The sequence below is a fragment of the Eschrichtius robustus genome, chromosome 11 (assembly GCF_028021215.1).
Source record: "Eschrichtius robustus isolate mEscRob2 chromosome 11, mEscRob2.pri, whole genome shotgun sequence".
In the NCBI taxonomy this organism is placed as follows: Eukaryota; Metazoa; Chordata; class Mammalia; order Artiodactyla; family Eschrichtiidae; genus Eschrichtius; species Eschrichtius robustus.
Window position 1 is genome coordinate 108,537,640 of NC_090834.1, and position 19,943 is coordinate 108,557,582.

A 19,943-nucleotide genomic window follows, 5' to 3' on the forward strand; every position below is an offset into this window, starting at 1 on the left:
TATTCATATTAAATGTAAATAGTTTAGACAACCCAATTAAAAGACATTCACACATTTTGACTCTTCAGATATTCCACTCTTATTCTGAGTTTGCAGCACCTAAAATCTCCCCTGGCTCTAAACAGTGAATGTGTTGGCCTCAGCTAAAGTGTTAATGCCTTCTTGGATTTGTGATGGAGACTTCATTTATAGGCACTGCCTCCCTTTGCTCTGTTGTGACTTTCAGTAATGCCCCAGTGCCTACTGGGTAAGGATTTTAATCTTCACACTTAATGCCTCATGTTTACCCTATGAAAAAGAGGATGAAAACAGAAAGATACAGGAAAATATATATTCTGGTCTTATTAGCCTTGGTTCAGGGGACAACAGAGTTTAGGCACTGGTTCTTAACTGGGTGATTTTGCCCTCAGAGGACATTAGGCAATGTCTGGAGACATTTTGATCCTTATGACTGGAGGGAGAGGTGATACTGGCATCTAGTGGGTAGAGGCCAGGGATGCTGCTAAACATCCTACAATGCACAGGACAGCCCCACAATAAAGAATCATCTGGCCCAAAGCGTCAACGTGCCAAGGTTGAGAAACACTGGGTTACGGGGAGGGTGAGGGTAGGCATGGGAAGTCAAGAGAAGGAAACCATTTAAGGGCCTACCTTCCTTAGTCTTGGTTAGAGAGTAGGTTGCAGAAGGTGAAGTGTTTCCCTCTCAATCTGAATATACTCAAATACTTACTGGGAAATATTCCTTTGTATATACTTTTATTCTAGCATGTATCACATCGTATTACAGTTTACTGGTTTTTACATGTATCTCCCATACTATAAATATAACTTGACGGTAAGTATTAAATCTGTATATTCATCTTTGTATCCCCAGAACTTAGTACAGTGTAGTGTTTAGCCTGTGGTACCATTCAAACCTATGATTTAATGAGTAGGAGCAGTAAATAAACGAATTGTCCCAATACTGTATTTGTAGCTCACACTCATTAAACCCAAAATAAATTCCTGGGGATTCTAGTGGATCTATCTCTGGCACCTCACACCTATCCTTAATGTGGAAAAGGCTTAATATGTAATCGCCTAGCACACTAGTTTATTTCTGAGAGTGTGAACCAGGTCAGTGTTGTGTTTGTTTTATGCATATAAATACAGTTATAAAAAACTAAAAATTTGCAGTTTTCTTTAGCAACTATACGTATTTCTATATGGACCTTCAGGTCTGCCTCTGATATTGCCAAATCCGGAGCAGCCAACTTCTACTATCTTCAAAGATACCTCTTATTTCGTTAACTGGAAGAAATACCACTTGTGTATGGTGCCCAATTTGGATTTCAATTTAGATAGAGGTAAATCTCTCTCTCTTTGTTTGCATAGGAATAAAGAACTCTGGAGAATATTAGAGAAATGCAAGGAAATATAAACAGCAAGTGTATATAAGAATAGGGCCTAGTGATCTGATGGCTTAGGTTGGGGGGTACAGGTGGGAGTCTGGCTAAGTTTGAGATTCCACATGAAGTGAGTCAAACAGATGTCAACAGGCAAAGCCCCATCAGAGCCTAACCGTTCTGGCATTACGTGTTGATGCAGGTTCTCCTCATTTCTACTGCCTTCTCTATTCCTGGCCCTCTTGATATAGTCAGTGGGCCTTCACCTTCCAGGGACTTGTTCAGAGGGTTTCTATTGTACCTTAATCCATCAACTCTGGGGTTTTAGAAAGGTTAGTAAAGTTGCAAGGACATCTTTGAACTATCGCGGAAGAGAAATATTTCCCAATGAAATGAAAAAATCCGTATAAAATTACTTAGAAAAATTATAATACTACATAAAAGCAAGGCAGGAGTATAAACCATATAGTAATAAACCTAGGAACCTGACTGTACTATTCATACAGAGCCTAACCACATTGGCTTTGGGTGAATCATACTGAAAGTTGGATGCTTAATCATTAGACCAACAAATAAAACTGAGAAATAGGAATATGCAACCATGAGCTGATGTCTAGGAGCTTTATAGTCTTGAGTTTGACTGTTGTTAGCTAGAATCCTTTGAAATTTAGAAGGCAGTCTGTTCAACTGGATCCTGAGGAAGTTCACCAGTAGCGAGGAGGTATTCTAGAGTTGTGACTGGTATGAGAAGATTGAAGCCTGCCGGTATAGGGAAGTACCTCCGGGGGAAAGATAGAATCTTCATCTTGGAAGTAGGCCTCGTGGTAAGACACTTTTTCTTGAGTAGGTAGTTATTCCAGAGGGCGGAATGAAAGAAGAGTGTCCTCAGGCTTCTGGAGGTAAGTGGTTTTGTGAAGAAAGAATGTTTCGTCTTAATAAGGCTGTGGCCACAGCTGTGGGCTGCCCCTTAGCACTTATATGGGGCCATCAATGAGGGTGAAGTGCTTTCCTTGCTCCCTTGGGTAATGGCTGCCTACCGCACCACCTGGCCCAATGAGGGGGAATACCTACTACTCCTCTTCCCTGGCAAACTGTGGAAGATGTATTAAGAGAACAGTGTCCCCTAATGGCTCTGCTATTGTACCAAAGAGAGCCTTTTGGAATTGGTTTGGCTTTTATCTTGGGGGTGTGTGTGTGAGTGTCTGGGTACCTGAGTCCAAATCCTGTTCTCTCTTCCTGGTTTTAACCCTCGCTAGGAGGGTCTTAGTAACTTGAATGGTGATTCATGTTCCTCTGAAATTGAGGCAAGTGAATGTGAGTGAATGATACGTATTATTGTCTATTACTGTTATTTGTTTAAACTGAATTGGCTATTTAGAAACTGAAAAAAATCCCTGAAAACGTCCAAGATGGGACTCTTACGACGTTCTAAAAACTGGTTTTTGCATAGGCCTTAGAGGAAGTTAGCTTTCTAGAAGGAATTGGTATTTCTCTTCCTGTGTCTTTGAGATGTAAATAATCTACCTGGGCTCTCAGGAACTTTAATTATCTGTGATCCCTGAGAGTGAAGAAAAAAAAAAAAGGCCTTTTTAAACTCTAGCAAGAAAACTGTGAGATCTCTGTGTCCATATAAATAAATGTGTCTATGTGTACCTTATAAATATGAGGTGTCTCTGCCTCCAAATGGCACTGCCAAGATTGGTTTGTGGATGAGCTCTGTTTAATTGGCTTAAGAGAAATTAAGCGCTCATATAAACTCTCAGAAATATAAAAGAAACTCCAGAATGAATTTCAGTTTGACGTGATATGGGAAATATTCAGTACTAAATGGATATCTGGTATTGAAGCTAGCTTAAACTTGTTGGTTTGATTAATATAGACATGTCTTTAGAGTCATCAGTGTTAAGTATAATACTTCTGTTGTACCTAGGCTTATTTTGAGATCAAATAAGACCATATTTGTTGCAAATTTGTCAGCAAGGAAAATATCTTGCTATGATGAAATTTTAAGTAAATGTAAATGAGATAAGCGCCTTTAGGTAAACTCTATAGGAATAATTATGTTTTGGGAATGTCTATCTAGAATAGTTTCTCCAGATTTTGATAACCATGTTCTGCCTGCTGTCTGCCACACACAGTGGGGTATCACTCCAGGACCTTGCTTCAGACATGTAAGATCCCCCTATCCATTAAACCACTGATGTCTCTGAAAAAAAAAAAAATTTTTTTTTTGGTCTTAACAGATGGGATGTCATGCCATCAGGATTTTTTAAATCTCGAGGGCTCTCCATATCTCCTTTTCTCTTTCATTTTTATTTTCATGCTTTGTTGATTTCCTTCATTTTTTGCCAATTTGTGATGCCTAAACTTGCTCAGTTAATTTTGGAAATGAATAGCGTAGAAAATGTCCGCACATGTCACCTTCCCTCATTACAGAACCAGGATCCACATGGAGGTACTTCTCTATATGGATCTGGATGGAATTTAGGACTATAGTGATTATATTCTAGAAAAAGACCATAGGGATCAGATTACTTGGGAATACAAATATTATTCTGTGGTTAAGAGCACAGATTTTGGAGTTAGTCTAAAACAGTTCCACCACTTCCTGTCTCATGTTGGGCAATGTATTTAACCTACCTGTGCCTCTTTTCTGGCCTGTAAAAGAGCATAAGACTATGTCCCATGCCATAGTGTGGTGAAGTCTGAATGTTGAGATAGTACATGCCAAGAATTTAATGTGGTACGTGGCACGTGGTAAGCATTCAATACAAGTTAGCTGTTATCATTATCATTACTCTTACTAGCTATACCTACTTTTTACTAGCCTCTTATTAGTGATACCTACCTTAGAAAGTTACATGAGGAGTGAATGAATTTCCTGTATAATACTTCCCAGTAAATTCTAAGGAATGCTGTTTGGTTTGCATTTTATACACCCAGTTGTTATTTTGATGTTCTTCCTGTGAGTCACTATTATTTGCTTTTATCATGTGGGTAGAGAAACAGATTCAGGAGGAGAAGGGAGTGTTCAAATTTAGATTTATCTCAGATCCTTCTTTGTTTGAGGTATAGGTTCTTTATTCACTTAGCATTTTGAAGGCTTTACTTAGGATACTCTGTAATATCTTGTCCTCTAGATTTGGTGCTTCCAGATGTGAGTTATCAGGTGGAATCCAGTGAGGGGGATCAGACTCAGAATATGGACCCCCAGGGACAAACTCTGCTGCTTTTTCTCTTTGTGGACTTCCACAGCGGATTTCCAGTCCAGAAAATGGAACTCTGGGGTAGGTATAGGAGAGTGGGGCTGCCAGCTTGGGTGTGCTTAAATGTTAAGAGAATAAAGAAAGGAGACTTTACATGATGCATAAATCTGAATAGATGTGTTTCTGTAAAATAACTCATTTCAATGAAAAACCTTACTTAAATAAGTTAAACAAATTATATGCTCTACGGGAAAGATCTATATCTTGAAGCCTCACTTAGATGATGACATTCCCAGATTTGGTTGACCAGAAATCAGCAGACACTTCCTGTTGGTCCCTACAGAGTATATTACCTTAGATGGGTAGTTCTCAACCTCAGCTACACAATATATTACCTGGGGAGCTTCTAAAAAATGCCCAAACCTCACCCCCAGAGGTTCGGATTTCCTTGGATTGAGGTGGGCCTCAGGTATCAGTATGTTTTTAAAGCATTTCAGGCTTGAGAACTGTTCACCACCCTACTGCTTTTCCAAGTGGAATCAAGAAAAGTTATCAGTTTTACTTGGCCTTAATGCAACATCTCAAGATTGAACACAAGGAGCTGTGGGAGTACATTGGTATGAATGGTTTTGTGTGATTGCCACATCAACCTCTGGAAAGGGAGAAATTGTCCTTGTTCAGGCATACAAATGCCTTTGGCGTTTATCTAGCAGATAGGTGATAACCTGTTATCAGAAGGTCTCTCTGTTAGTGGTAAAGCAGTGATTTCACTGTTCTGTGGTCCATGAAACACATGCATCAGAATCACCTGGAGTATTTGAAAATGTGCAGCTTCCTGGGCAAGGATTAACTCATTGTTTTGCTAATGTAAAAATCTGGTATGGCTCAAGAATATGCATTTTTAACAAGATTCTCAGGTGATTCCTAAACATAGTAAAGTTTGAAAACCACTGAGTATGAGTATGAGAGTTGGCTTATGCATTTTTAATCCAGTAAAGCCTGAGACATAAATTTAAGTGTTTCTCAGTGCCCTCCTAAACTTTGAAGGAAGAAGCAAGAAGTGGAGCTTATAAATGTCTGGGGAAATGTTCACAAGCCTTCCTTTTGGTGTTCCTGATACGTTTTTGGGTTATTCTTTCTCTGTGGGCGACTGTTTTTTCTTGGGACTTTACTCTCTAGGCGTTCCAGTGCTATTTGGTGTGGCCCTGCTTCCACTGAGTCATAGAGAAGTGAGACAGCTTACAACACCAGATCAGAAGACCTCACAGTGCTGACAACTATTTGTTGAACCTGTGGGATTCTTCCTACTGCCAGCCTTCCATGCCTCTCCTACCTTTTTCCATCATGTATATATTCTTTAGGAGAGAAGCACTGCTTTCCAGGGCTCTGGCTTGTAACTCTTTTATTTGAGGAACTGGTGTTCTCTGGTGCCCCACTGTGTCCATTCATTAAGGCCCTGGAATGGGAACGTAGAAGAGACCCAAACTAATGAGGCTTCCAGCAAGGAGGTCAAAGGTGAGAATGCCTAGGGCTATTATCCGACCTGTGCTGGCATGGACAAAGACTCATAAGGGAAGCAGCTTAGTATGGTGGAAAGGACTTCAGGGTACAATCAAGAGACCTGGGTTTAATTTTAGTTCTGCTACCAAATTCCTTAATGATTTTTTGGGAAGCAAGTTGCATAAGTCATCTGATCCTTCCTTTTCATATATTTAACATGAGATTGTTAGACTAGGTGCTATCAAAGGCCCTTCCAAGTCTAAAGACCCTCTTAAGATGTAAGATCTGCTATCTTTGGCAGGTTTTTTTTTTTTTTTTTTTTTTTTTTAAGGTTGGTCTGCTAGAGGGAGCACCATGTTCAGTCTTCCCTAGGATGACATAAAATCTGGTACCACATTCTGAATCCTATTAAACATACTTCCTCAGAAACCAGGGTTACCTATCATTATTATAGTACTGTGAGAGTTTGTACACCTCTGTTTAGCTTGACTCTGAAGGCCTGCAGCATCTCAGGTAGTGGTACTCAGTACTGGTTAAACAGAAATCCATCACTGCATTAGTAAAGATAGTAGTTATCTTTTAAAATTTCCTTACACATCTTGAGAGTTTAGGACTAGCCTTTGAAGAAGATGCACCGTAAGGGTAGGTAGGTATAGATACATGGATATAGATATATGTAGTAATTTTATTTTCTTTTCCCCCTCTTCTTTCTCAGATCCTTGAAAGCTTTCTCCAGAGCTCCTTTTAGGAAACAGCTTGTGCAGAACTACAGTCTGTTTCCATGTGTCTTAAAAAAGAAAATCACTTAATTGGCCTTCCGCCTACCTTGTCATGGTAACTTTTCTATGATTAACTCATTTTGCCACAGTGTTAAAGGCATCTGGTGGTATCAGCAGTTTTAGGGATGAAACTATAGCTTTTTAATTAAATGTCTGCTTTCAAAGGGGCTCCAACTGATTTCTTAAGGCTATTCTTAGGACCAAACTATAGAAAATGGTAATCCACATGATATCATAGCAATAGCGATATTTTCTCTTTGAATATTGCAATGTACATTTCAAAACACTTTATATATATTATCCCAGTTTATCTGCACAGAATACCCATGAGAGCAGGTGGTATAAAGACACTTTCTGTACTAAAATGAGAAAAGTGAAGTGACTTGGTCACTATTAGTTGATAGTAGAATTGACGCTAGAATCTGTGTTCTCTTGATTCCAGTTCCAGAACCCTTTTGAGCAGAGCAATTCTTCCCTTCCCTTCCAGGAAAGCATCATGGTGCCTTGTGGTAGAAAATGTTCCTTCTGACTTGCATTTTTTTTTCTGACTTGCATTTTAATTGCAGCCCTGAGAAAAGCCAGCCAGCCTTACCTTTGAACAGACCATACAGGGAGTAGAAAAACACTGAAAGAAGAAAGATTAATTAAGAAGCATTTTCTCCAGGTGTCCCAAAAAATAAATTTGTCTTCCTGTATTGGTTGTATCAGGATCATCAGTGCTGGCATATTGTTTAATGACGTATTTTGCCCATCGGCCTCACGTGTTAGCTTTTCTGAAGGATGCTGAGCAGTGGTGCCTATGGTTACTTTATCAGAGATAGTCCCTCATTTAAAAAGACCTTATACCAGCAATTCTCAGATTGTGAGTTTTAACTTTTTCTTTTTTTTTGAAAATAAATTTATTTATTTCATTTATTCACTTTTGTCTGCGTTGGGTCTTTGTTGCTGTGTGCGGGCTTTCTCTAGTTGTGGCGAGTGGGGGCTACTCTGTTGCGGTGCGCGGGCTTCTCACTGCGGTGGCTTCTCTTGTTGCGGAGCATGGGCTCGTTGTGGCACGTGGGCTTCAGTAGTTGTGGCACGTGGGCTCAGTAGTTGTGGCTCACAGGCCCTAGAGCGCAGGCTCAGCAGTTGTGCTGCACGGGCTTAGTTGCTCCACAGCATGTGGGATTCTTCCCGGACCAGGGCTCGAACACGTGTCCCCTGCATTGGCAGGCGGATTCTTAACCACTGCGCCACCAGGGAAGCCCTTAACTTTTTCTGTGCCACAGCGTATCTAAAAGGATTGATACCCTGACAGTAGCAATGGCTCACCACAACAGTGACGCTCAAGTAGGAACAGAGTAGAGTTAGACACGCTCTCCAGGTTTTTCCTTTCCTTTGGGAGCCACCAGTATCGTTGTTTATAGTATATAGCGTATATTTCTGTTTCTGATATGAATTAAACAGGATCCCTCATTTGATTCTTCAAAAATAATGTCATTCTTCACTTTAATTTTAGTGAGCTTTCGTTCGTTTGTAAGTGGGAATTGGGTAGGTTTGTAAATTGCTGGGGGTTTTTGTCTAAAAAAGTAATTATCTGTGGATAGGCAGAAGTGGCTTCTTTTTTCAAGCGGCCTCTTTCCCATTCTCAGCCCTGACTCACAGCATATGAACAGCAGTCTTGAAGTGGTCATTCTCACTCAAGGTTACCAACGTTCTGCCCCCCCTTAGGAGTCCACACTTTGCTCACAACTCATCTCAGTGCCGTTCTCACGGAGAGCCAGCGTGTGGTGCAAGATTCCATCCAGGTCGCTGTGGACCGGGCCTTGGAGCAGCATCACCAGGCTGTCAAGGTAATAAGAAATTCACAGCGCCCTTTCTCCCCCGCTAAGAAAAAGATAGAGTATATGGCAGACAGGGCCTGAGAGCCCTTCCTCCCTGAACGCTTCTTCCTCTCCTCTTTGGTCATCTGGGCTGATCTTTTTAAAGATATTTATTTATTTATCTGGTTGCACCGTGCACGTGGCATCTAGCTCCCTGGCCAGGGATCGAACCTGGGCCCCCTGCGTTGGGAGTGTGGAGTCTTCACCACTGCGCCACCAGGGAAGTCCCCGCCTGGGCTGGTCTTATAACCTGAATCTAGCCTAGGAACTCGGGCTTTAACTTAGATGGGTCACGGTAACCAGCTTGCTTAGTCTTATCTCCTGGTAGGTGAGTTTGAATAAATACGGGCAGAACAGTAGAGCAGGGAAAATGACTGATAGCATACCTCTTTTCTTTTCTTTTGTTCTTGAGTGTGAACGAATTTTATTTTCTTTTTGGAACACGTGACTTACGATGTGAGTGTGTTTTTTCACAAGCAAAAACGAGCTTGGTTTTGCCTGCCTGTTAGTCTGTTTTCACCACTCCCATTATACCAGGGGACAGGAAAACATTTACAAAAGAGGAACAGTAAACACTGAACCCAGGACACTATATTCATTCTAGGTGGTTTTACACATTGAAGTAGTTTTGTATATTAATTTGTAGTGTCATTAATGTCTTCTTCCCTCTTTCACACATTGAAGTGCTACATTATTGACTATAGGTTCTGGATAAATTGAAAGCACATGCATGCACTTGGCCTGAAAATCTTTTTTATTGAAGTATAGTCGATTTACAACATGGTGTTAATTACTGCTATACAGCAGAGTGATTCAGTTATACATATATGTACATTCTTGTTTTATGTTCTCTTTCATTATGGTTTATCATATGATATTGAATATAGTTCTCTGTGCTATACAGGACTTTGTTGTTTATCCATCCTATATATAAAAGCTTACATCAATGCATAGCTATCTTATCTATATATTTCCCCTTCCCACACATGTTTCTAGAGCTGCTGTTTCATTAAATCTTACATTCTTCCGCCATTTCCTAATCCTTTATAACATCACTTTGTCTTCTTACCTGACTTTTTGAATCCCTCCATCCTGTGTACTTTTGGTAACACATTTCATACTTCATGTGGCCTCCTTTTCGGGGAAAAGACAACTACACTAAAAGGGTAAAGCTTAAAGCTTTTTGTTTTTTAATAGTAAGTATATCTGTTTTGTTGCTCAGTGTCTTACTACGTGTCTTTTCTGAATGTATCTATGTCAATAAGTCTAAGTGTCCTTCGTCATGATCTCAGTAAGTATTTTTGGTGGAGGGGGAAGGATTTTTGAAATCCTGCTCTGACTAAAATCTTTGGTCGCTTTGTGATTCTCTGAACCAGCAGTTTGGGGTTATTATAAACTGCGGTCTCCCGCTTCCTTGTTTTATTCTCTAGGCTCATCAGAAACTACAGGCCTCACTCTCAGTGGCTGTGAATTCCATCATGAGTATCATGACTGGAAGCACAAGCAGCAGCTTCCGAAAGACATGCCTCCAGACGCTTCAAGTTAGTAGGAGGTTGGGGATGCTTAAAAGTGCCAGGGTTTTAATGACATTCTACTACCTATCTGAGTAATATGTGCAGTGCTCTTAGAAACATTATTTACTTTGATCCTCCTATGATTCTACATAAGTAAGTGTTTTAAGAAATGTTTGTTGAATGGATAGTGATGCGTATACTATTTTATAAATGAGAAAACAAGTTATTTAAAATTTCTGTTTCCTTTTGATCATACAGGTAGTTATAAGCAGAGCTAGGATTTAGATCAGTGATTCCCAATTTCTTATTGAAGAATGTTCTATTACCTCATGGCAACAGAATATACTGAAAATGAGCAACCATAAGCATTACATGGTGTTTGGCAGTATGGAATAGTGTAACAGGGTTTGGAATCAAAGGCCTGAGGTCAAATTTTGGCTCATTTGTTTACTAGCTAGGTGGACTTAGGCCTGTACTGAACTTCTCTGAGTTTCATCTACAAATTAGAAAAAAATAATAGTACCTCACAGGGTAATTATGAAGTTGAGAGCTAAGTGTGAACCTGCATAACACATTGTAGATTCTTTTTTTTTTTTTTAATGCTAAAGTTTTAAGTTTTAATACATTTCATCTTAAATTGTCTTAAGTAGTATGCAATGGCTAGTATTTTATTTTATTTTATTTTTTTGAATTTTATTTTATTTATTTTTTTAATATAGCAGGTTCTTATTAGTTATCTATTTTATATGTATTAGCGTATATATGTCAATCCCAATCTCCCAGTTCATCCCACCACCACCCCCCCCACCCCTGCTTCCCCCCCTTGGTGTCCATATGTTTGTTCTCTACATCTGTGTCTCTATTTCTGCCTTGCAAACTGGTTCATCTGTACCATTTTTCTAGATTCCACATGTATGTGTTAATATACGATATTTGTTTTTCTCTTTCTGACTTACCTCACTCTGTGTGACAGTCTCTACAAATGACTCAAGTTCATTCCTTTTTATTGCTGAGTAATATTCCATTGTATATATGTACCACATCTCATCTTCTTTATCCATTCGTCTGTCGACGGGCGTTTAGGTTGCTTCCATGACCTGGCTATTGTAAATCATGCTGCGATGAACACTGGGGTGCAAGTGTCTTTTTGAATTATGGTTTTCTCTGAGTATATGCCCAGTAGTGGGATTGCTGGGTCATATGGTAATTCTATTTTTAGTTTTTTAAGGAACCTCCATACTGTTCTCCATAGTGGCTATATCAATTTACATTCCCACCAACAGTGCAAGAGGGTTCCCTTTTCTCCACACCCTCTCCAGCATTTGTTGTTTGTAGATTTTCTGATGATGCCCATTCTAACTGGTGTGAGGTGATACCTCATTGTAGTTTTGATTTGCATTTCTCTAATAATTAGTGATGTTGAGCAGCTTTTCATGTGCCTCTTGGCCATCTGTATGTCTTCTTTGGAGAAATGTCTATTTAGGTCTTCCGCCCATTTTTACACATGGTAGATTCTTAATAAATATTGGTTTTTTTCCTTCCTTCCTTCCAATGTGTGCTGACCAAATTATCAGAGGGGTAACACATTCTTTCCATGTCACTTCATTTTTTTGTACTTTTTTTCTTGAAAAGATAGTGTAATATACATAAAATTTAAAATAATAACTAATAAACTTTATCACTTAATTTTTGCATATTATCTCATATACATTATACTATATAGTCATAACCAAAGTATTTTATATTCATATATAATTTGACCTTTTCCCCTGTTTCAACAGTCTTAAAATTTGTATTGGTTAACCAATATTCCACTGTATTAGTTTAATCTAATTTTATAAACCATTCCCCTAATGACAGACATTTAAGTTGTTTACATTTTTTCTGCCAACAGATAGTACTTCAGTTAATACCTATATGTGATCGCTTGCTTCTTTTGAATTATTTCCTAGAATAAATTTCTATAAATGGTAATGGGTCAAAATGTATAACACCTTTATAATCTAGTGCATCTTCTCACAGCTTCAACTTTCTGGGTCATGTGGGTAGCACAGTGAAAGTCAGCCCTAACTTTCATTCTAACTGGCTATGAGATCTTGGGTGGGTCACTTCTCCCTTGTGAATTTCAGTTGTCTCATCTATAAAATTAGTGTGTTCATCCCCAAGTTCCCCAGGGCTGCTCCTTTATAGTCAGGGGTGGCGCCACAATTTTGGGGGCCCTTGCAAAATGCAAAAAAGGGGGGAAGCAGTAAAGATAGTAAAGTATAAAGCTTTTAAATTTCTTCTGCAGTTTCATTTGACTTGTCTGGTGTTTTTTATTTGCTAGTTAATGTTCTCAGTAAAGAAAAATTAAAATTTTACATTATTTGTATAAATTTTATCATTCATTTTCATTCTGTGTGGTGCCAGTTTTAAATGCAAATATAAGAGCATTTAAGTGGTATGTGGCACTACTGAAATTATGCAATTTATATTTCATTGCTCGAGCATGCATATGTATTTTGTTCTAAATAGAATTACGGAAAGCTGCATGAAACTGTAACTGAGCAGGACCCTATGGGGCCTTTCCTATAGGGGAAGACTCCTCCACCCATGTCCTCTGCTTTAGCTCCTCTGTGAGGTACCTAGATAACAGTATATGATGCACATTTCCTGAGTTGTTTTATATATGTTTTAAAAACCCTCACCAAATGGAGGATTCTAACTACTTGATGACCATGAGCAGTAGCCCCCAGACCTACTGGAGCCTGAAGACTGATAATGTTACCTCCTGTGACACCACCCTGTTACCTCACCATCAACCAGTCAGAGAACTGTGCATGAGCTGATCACATAACCTGCGACTCCCTCCTTCACCTGGCCTTTAAAAATACCCCCCTGAAACCCATCAGGGAGTTCAGGTTTTTTGGAGCATTAGCTACCCTGGACTCCTTGTATGGTGCCTTACAGTAAACACTGCACTTTCCTTCATGACATACATACATACATACATAAATAAATAAAAATAAAATGAAATGAAATTAGTGTGTTGTATTAGGTGATTACTCTGGCCCCTTTTAACTCTAATATCCTATCAATACAATTCTATACTAAAAAGTAGAGGCTGTTACCCATTCCTTAATGGATGCAGACTAAATTACTGTTCCTTTCCTCCCTGAAAGATTTATCTGGGGAAAAGTTCCTATATCAGCCTTAGTTGTTCAGTAGAACCTCTGCTCTCTTGGAACTTGTTTTAGAGGAGAGCAGTTTATATAACCTCTTCACGAACAGATGGATCTCTGGGATATTTATCTCCTATAGAGATAGGAGAACAAAGACCTTGTTTGAAAGATCTTGCTTAGGTAACAGAAATTGGAAGATATATAGGAGCCACAACTACCTGTCTCATGTCAAGTATCCCAGACCTTCTTTCTACTCATCCTGTGTCCACAGGAACTAAGGAAACTTCTAATACAACATGAAGGATGTCAGTGGTTTGCCTTTCTATTAGTCTCGATCTCTCCCCATATAAACTTCCTGTGGGTACTTACCCTTTGGTTGCCAGTACTGGAACTCAACATATTCTGTCTCTGGTCCATTTTAGGCAGCTGACACACAGGAATTTGGGACCAAGCTGCATAAATCATTTCATGAGATCACCCAGAACCGATTTCTTCACCACTGCTCACGTGAGGTGAAGCAGGTAAGTGTAAAGTAATAATAGGTACTTTGGTGGAAATCTTCCATATTGATGTATGAGAACCCTGAATACACAATGGGTAGGTGTAGTACTTTAGACTGCACAATCTGAGGTTAGCCTTTTAGCAAGGAAGCCTGTGGTTTAGAAAAACTTTATAGAACATAGTATTACATAGAGGTTAAGAGCATGGTTAGAGATGTCACTTGAATTCCATTTCTGCCACAAACTAGTTGCATGGTATTATTATAGAAGCTATTTATTCCAAGTCTCAGTTTCTTTATCAGTAAAATAAGAATGATGCACACCTAAAATGATCGTTGTGAGGTTTGAATAAGATAATGTAAGTAAGCTGCTAAGCACATAGCGACTTTTATGAGGAGGATGATATGATGGAATTCCTATGTTTAGTTTTGCCTAGTGAAAAACATACTTTTATCTATTTACCTTTTTGGATGCTGGAGATATAGAGTTGCATTAGTTGGGGTCTCTGCCCTCATGGAGGTCAGATAGTTATAGGCTCCTCTAATGAGTGAACTCCTCTAATGAGTGAAGAAATCATAGCTGGGAAATTTTATGTATTTCCAGATTCTGGGTGTAGGTAGTAGTAGTGTTTCAGCTGAAGCCCACTTTTCTGGCTCTCTTGGCAACCATCAGCAGGATTGACTTTTCTGGAATTAAAGTGTAAGATGAGTAAATAAAAGAGATTAAGAGGGAAATGATTATACAGTGGCTTCTGGCCAAGATAGAGTAACAGGGACCAGATTTACCCTCCTGCCTGAAATAACCAAAAATCTGGACAATAACAAAAAAAACAACATATGAAACAATGGTTCTCAAGACATTGGGCCTCAGACAATGGATGGGATAGTCATTCCTGAGAGATGGAAAACAACGAAGTGAGCTCTATGAATGCCCTTGCACACTGCTTAGAGAAAGTACAGAGACTGTGGAACAGGGAGAAGGAATCCAGGCAAAGCCTAGTGGTGTCCCTGAGTTGAACAGATGAAGCTAGGAATCCAGGGATGCTAAGGTAGCTTAAGCTTTCAGGGCAGAGTACCAGAGAAGAGAGAGCTGCACAGAGAGAGAATTCTGGAGATCTGCAGAGGCTCCTCTCTCTAGTATTCAGTTGAGTACTGATCAGCTCATTCATGTGAAGAAACCATCCAGGTAAAGAACCACTCAGAAGGATTACAGGGGACAATAGGCAGAGCTTACACAGGGCTGGGAATAGTGCCTATTCCCATCAACCAGAGAGCAAAGTCTTATAATTTACGGAGCATCAGGTAAAATACTAAGAATAGCCTTGCCTCAGAAATGGAAAAAAATTACATCTACAATAAACACTCCTTGGTTCTGCCTAACAAAGCTCAAAAGCAGAAGCAAGACCTAAAAGGATCAAGTGGTTTCCAAGTAATTCAATGGCATCTCAGAACAAAGTTCAAGAATATTTATAAGAATACAAAAATATCCAGCACCCACCAAGGTAAATTCACACTGCCTTGAATCTAATAAAATAAAATAACAGACATGCTAAGAAGCAGGAAAATACAACCCACAATGAAGAGAAAACTCAGTCAATTGATCAATCAGTCAATCCAAACTGATCCAGAACTGACATGGAAGTTAAAATTAGTAGACAAAAAACAGTTATTCTTATAACCGTATTCCATATGTTCAGGAAACTAGAGGAAAGATTGAACATATTCGTAAGAGATGTGGAAGGTATAAAAAAGACCCCAAACAAACTTTAAGGTGAAAACTAATGTCTCTGAGGTGAAAATTATACTGGTTACACCAAATAGTATCAATGGCACATTAGACACTTAAGGAAAAACACATAGCAATAGAAACTATCTGAAATTAAACACAGAGGGGGCTTCCCTGGTGGCTCAGTGATTAAGAATCCACCTGCCAATGCAGGGAACACGGGTTCGATCCCTGTGTGGCCCGTGTGCCACAACTACTGAGCCTGTGCTCTAGAGCCCATGAGCCACAACTACTGAGTCTGCATGCCACAACTACTGAAGCCCATGTGCCTAGAGCCCATGTTCTGCAACAAGCGAAGCCACTGCAATGGGAAGCCCGCACACCACAACAAAGAGTAGACCCCGCTCACCGCAACTTGGGAAAGCCTGCGCGCAGCAACGAAGACCCAACACAGCCAAAAATAAACAAACAAACAAATAAATAAATAAATAAAAATTAAACACAGAGGTTAAAATAATAATAGACTATTGAGCATCTGTGAGTTATAGGACAACTTCACATAGGCTAATACATGTATAATTAGAGAATCTGAAGAAGCAGCAGAGGCAGAAAATATATTTGAAGAAATAATGGCTGAAATTTTTCCAAATTTGATGAAATCTATTAATCATACAGATCCAAGAATCTCAACAAACTCCAAGCCCAAGAAGCAAAGAAAACTACACCAAGGCACATCATAATTAAATTGGTTAAAACCAGTGGTAAAAAGAAATCTTAAAAACAAACAGAGACAAAAAAAAAAAACCTTTTTGTATAATACAAGGAAACAAAGATAAGGATTACAGCAAGTTTCTCATCAGAAACCGTATAAGCTAGAAGAAAATGGAATAACATCTTTATAGTACTGAAAAAAACCCAAAAACCTGTCAACCTAGAATTCTTTACCCAACAAAAGTATCCTTAAAAACAAATATGAAATGAGGACTTTTTATGACATACAAGAGATGAAAGAATTCATTATCTGCAGACAAAAAATATAAATGTAAAAGAAGTCCTTCAAGCAGAAGGTGATACCAGATGGAAACCTGGGTCTACACAAAGGAATGAAGAGTACTTAAAATGGTAACTATGTGGATAAATATAAAGACTTTTCTTATTATTTAAATCTCTTTAAAACATAATTAACTTTTTAAAGCAAAAACAGTAGTAATGTATTTTGAGGTCTATAACCTATGTTAGAAGTAAAATGTATGACAACAATAGCGCACAGACCAGGAGGAGAGAAATGGAGATGTATAGTTGTAAGGATTTATGCTATCTGTGGAGTGGTATAATATTACTTGAATAAACTGGTAAGTTAAAGATGAAAGGAACCATCAAAATAACACATCAAGGAGTTATACCTAATAATCCAAGAAAGGAGATAAAATGGAATCGTAAAAAATATTCAACCCTCAAGAGAATGAGAAGACAAGCCACAGGCTGGGAGAAGATATTTACAAGACACCTCTGATTAAAGGACTATTATCCAAAATACACAAAGAACTCTTAAAAATCAACAACAAGAAAAAAAAATTTTTTTTTTTAAATATTTATTTATTTGGTTGTGTTGGGTCTTAGCTGTGGCATGTGGGATCTAGTTCCCTGACCAGGGATTGAACCCGGGCCCGCTGCATTGGGAGTGCGGAGTCTTAGCCACTGGACCATCAGGGAAGTCCCCCAAATTTTTTTTTTATAGTCATAGATAGATAAGCTTTATTCCAATGTCTACATAAAAATGAGTTGATGTCGAACAGGAAAAGGTTTTTCCAAAGGGTTAAAATTTATCAAACAACAGAACTTGGTCCTTTTTCCCTTTAGTTTGTCTCTCAATTCAGTTGGCTGACACATCATTATTAGTATCCACCCTCACTAATCATTTTCACCACACACAATATCTAAAAGTCTTCGGGTGGCACTTCCCATTTCTCTGGAAATCTCTTAAACTGCTTTCAGTTACAAGAGATGGGCAAGGTTTTTATCTGCTCATACTCTACTCCACTGGAGACAAAAACACATCCCTGAATTCTCTCGTTTAAATTGTGGCTGTTGGCAAAGTGTCCAAATGAAGAACTTAACGCTAACACACAAAGAACACAGTATAATCTCTGTATAATAGTAACTTCGCTTTAACTTTTTCTCATTAAAGAATTACTTTTATTATCTCTCCACAAGGAAGTTATAAAAAATACCTGTAAAAACATTGAAAAGGCTCTTAGAGTCCTGGAATGAAAAATTCTGAAGTATAAATTATGATACATCGTCTATGATTTGTAAATAAGAATAAAATAAATTCTACAAGCTAGAATTTCTGAATGATTTTGATAGGAATTTACCAGAAGGAGCCAGAACATCAAACCTTAACAATTTCCTATTTTCATCCCACCTGAGTTTTTGAAAAGCTATATAATCTGTCGACAGGCACAATCCACACAGGAACTTGCTGCTGCCACTAATGATGAAGTCAATCTGAAGGACAGAGATTTGTGTGCTGGATGCGCCAGGCTCTTCCATGCAACTGATTGAAGTGGTCGTCTCTTATTTTTTCCCTTATGTTTTAAATAAAAGTAAATATACATATGGTAAAAAATTTAAATGGTACAGATCTAGAAAAGATGGTCCACATCATATGTCATCAGGGAAATGTAAATTAAAACAACAATGAGATATCACTACACACTTACCAGAAGGGCCAAAATCCAAATGCTGGCAAAGATGTGGAACAACAGGAACTCTCATTTATTGCTGGTGGAAATGATTTGGAAATGTCTTCCAAATCATCAGTCGTATGAATAATTTGCAAAGTGAAGTCAAACTTGGAGTCTCCTCATCTGAAAATTATTCTCGGGACTTTCGGAATGTGTTGACTCTGTCATATATTACTTCTGTTACAGAGGAAAGCCATGCAGTCTTCTTCTTAAAAAAAACTAATTACAAAAGCAACACGCACACTCTGCTCAGAGACAGCAAGTCCAGGCAGCACCTTGTACAGGATCTGGTCCTGGTTACGGGCAGATTCCCGGGTATCATCCAGAGTCACGGGCGGCAGGAGCTCAGCTGAGCCCTTCCTGAATGCCTCGGATCCTCCTGGCCAGCGGCACATCCTTTGGGAAGAGAAGGACGCGGCTGGCATGTAAGGAGAGGAGATGGGCATCCTCAAAGAGATGAACTAGAAACGCTTCTGCTGCCTCTTGTAGGGCCAGCATGGCCTGAGCTTGCCAGTTGAAGTCCACACCATGAGTGAATCTAACACATATTTCTCTTGCCAGGCGGCAGAAGGGGGTTCTTCCTTAACAACAGGTGTGTGCTCTTCTCAAGAGTTCGGATCTCCTTCAGAACCCAATGTCTCCGGCGAGCAAGTTGACGGGAGGAAGTGCCTAAGTATGGGCCCGGCCGGGCGGTGGCGGGAGCCGGGCTCGCGGTGCGCCTCCTTGGGGCTTCGGGCTTATGGATCTGTCGGCGCGGGCCCATGGCAGGCGCTCAGGGTTGTGGACCCGCGGGCTCCTTCTCGGCCTTCCGGGTCCAGAGGCAGAGGCTGGCGTCCAGGTGAGGGCCAGCAGCGCCCCGGCTGCGTGCCCCGGCTGGGTGGCGTTCAAATTGCCCGCTCCGCCATGGATTCACTCAACAAAAATTTTTAAATGGGTCAAAGACCTTAACAGATACCTCACGAAAAATGGCATCAGATAGCAAATAAGCACATGAGAAGATGGTCCACATCATATGTCATCAGGGAAATGTAAATTAAAACAACAATGAGATATCACTACACACTTACCAGAAGGGCCAAAATCCAAATGCTGGCAAAGATGTGGAACAACAGGAACTCTCATTTATTGCTGGTGGGCATGCAAAATAGTACAGCTACTTTGGAAGACAGTTTGGCAGTTTTGTATAAAACTAAACATACTCTTACCATGTGATCCAGTAATCATGCTTCTTGGTATTTACCCAAAGGAGTTACAACTTATGTCCACACAAAAACTTGTACACAGATGTTTACAGCAGCCTTCTTCATAATTGCCAAAACTTGGAAGCAACCAAGATATCCATCAGTAGGTGAATGGATAAATAAACTGTGGTACATGCAGACAATGGAATATTATTCAGCGCTGAAAAAGAAATGAGCTATCATGCCATGAAAAGATATGAGGAAACTTAAATGCATATAAGTAAGTAAAAGGAAGCCAACCTGAGAAGGCAACATACTATATGATTCCAAATACAGTGCATGATATTCTGAAAAAGGCAAAACTCTGTGGAGACAGTAAAAAA

The 19,943-nt window shown here is 39.3% G+C and overlaps 1 protein-coding gene and 1 pseudogene across 1 annotated transcript in view; one reads left to right on the forward strand and one right to left on the reverse strand.

Annotated features, from left to right (window-relative positions):
• Positions 1-19,943, forward strand: part of TOP6BL (TOP6B like initiator of meiotic double strand breaks) — a 91,415-nt gene that overhangs the window by 60,190 nt on the left and 11,282 nt on the right. The window contains exons 9-13 of the mRNA XM_068554421.1: positions 1,196-1,346; positions 4,526-4,672; positions 8,581-8,702; positions 10,163-10,273; positions 13,830-13,928. Of these exons, the coding sequence (XP_068410522.1) occupies positions 1,196-1,346; positions 4,526-4,672; positions 8,581-8,702; positions 10,163-10,273; positions 13,830-13,928 (630 nt within the window). The remainder of the gene's footprint in view (positions 1-1,195; positions 1,347-4,525; positions 4,673-8,580; positions 8,703-10,162; positions 10,274-13,829; positions 13,929-19,943) is intronic.
• Positions 18,696-19,142, reverse strand: LOC137771261 (histone H3-like centromeric protein A pseudogene; annotated as a pseudogene).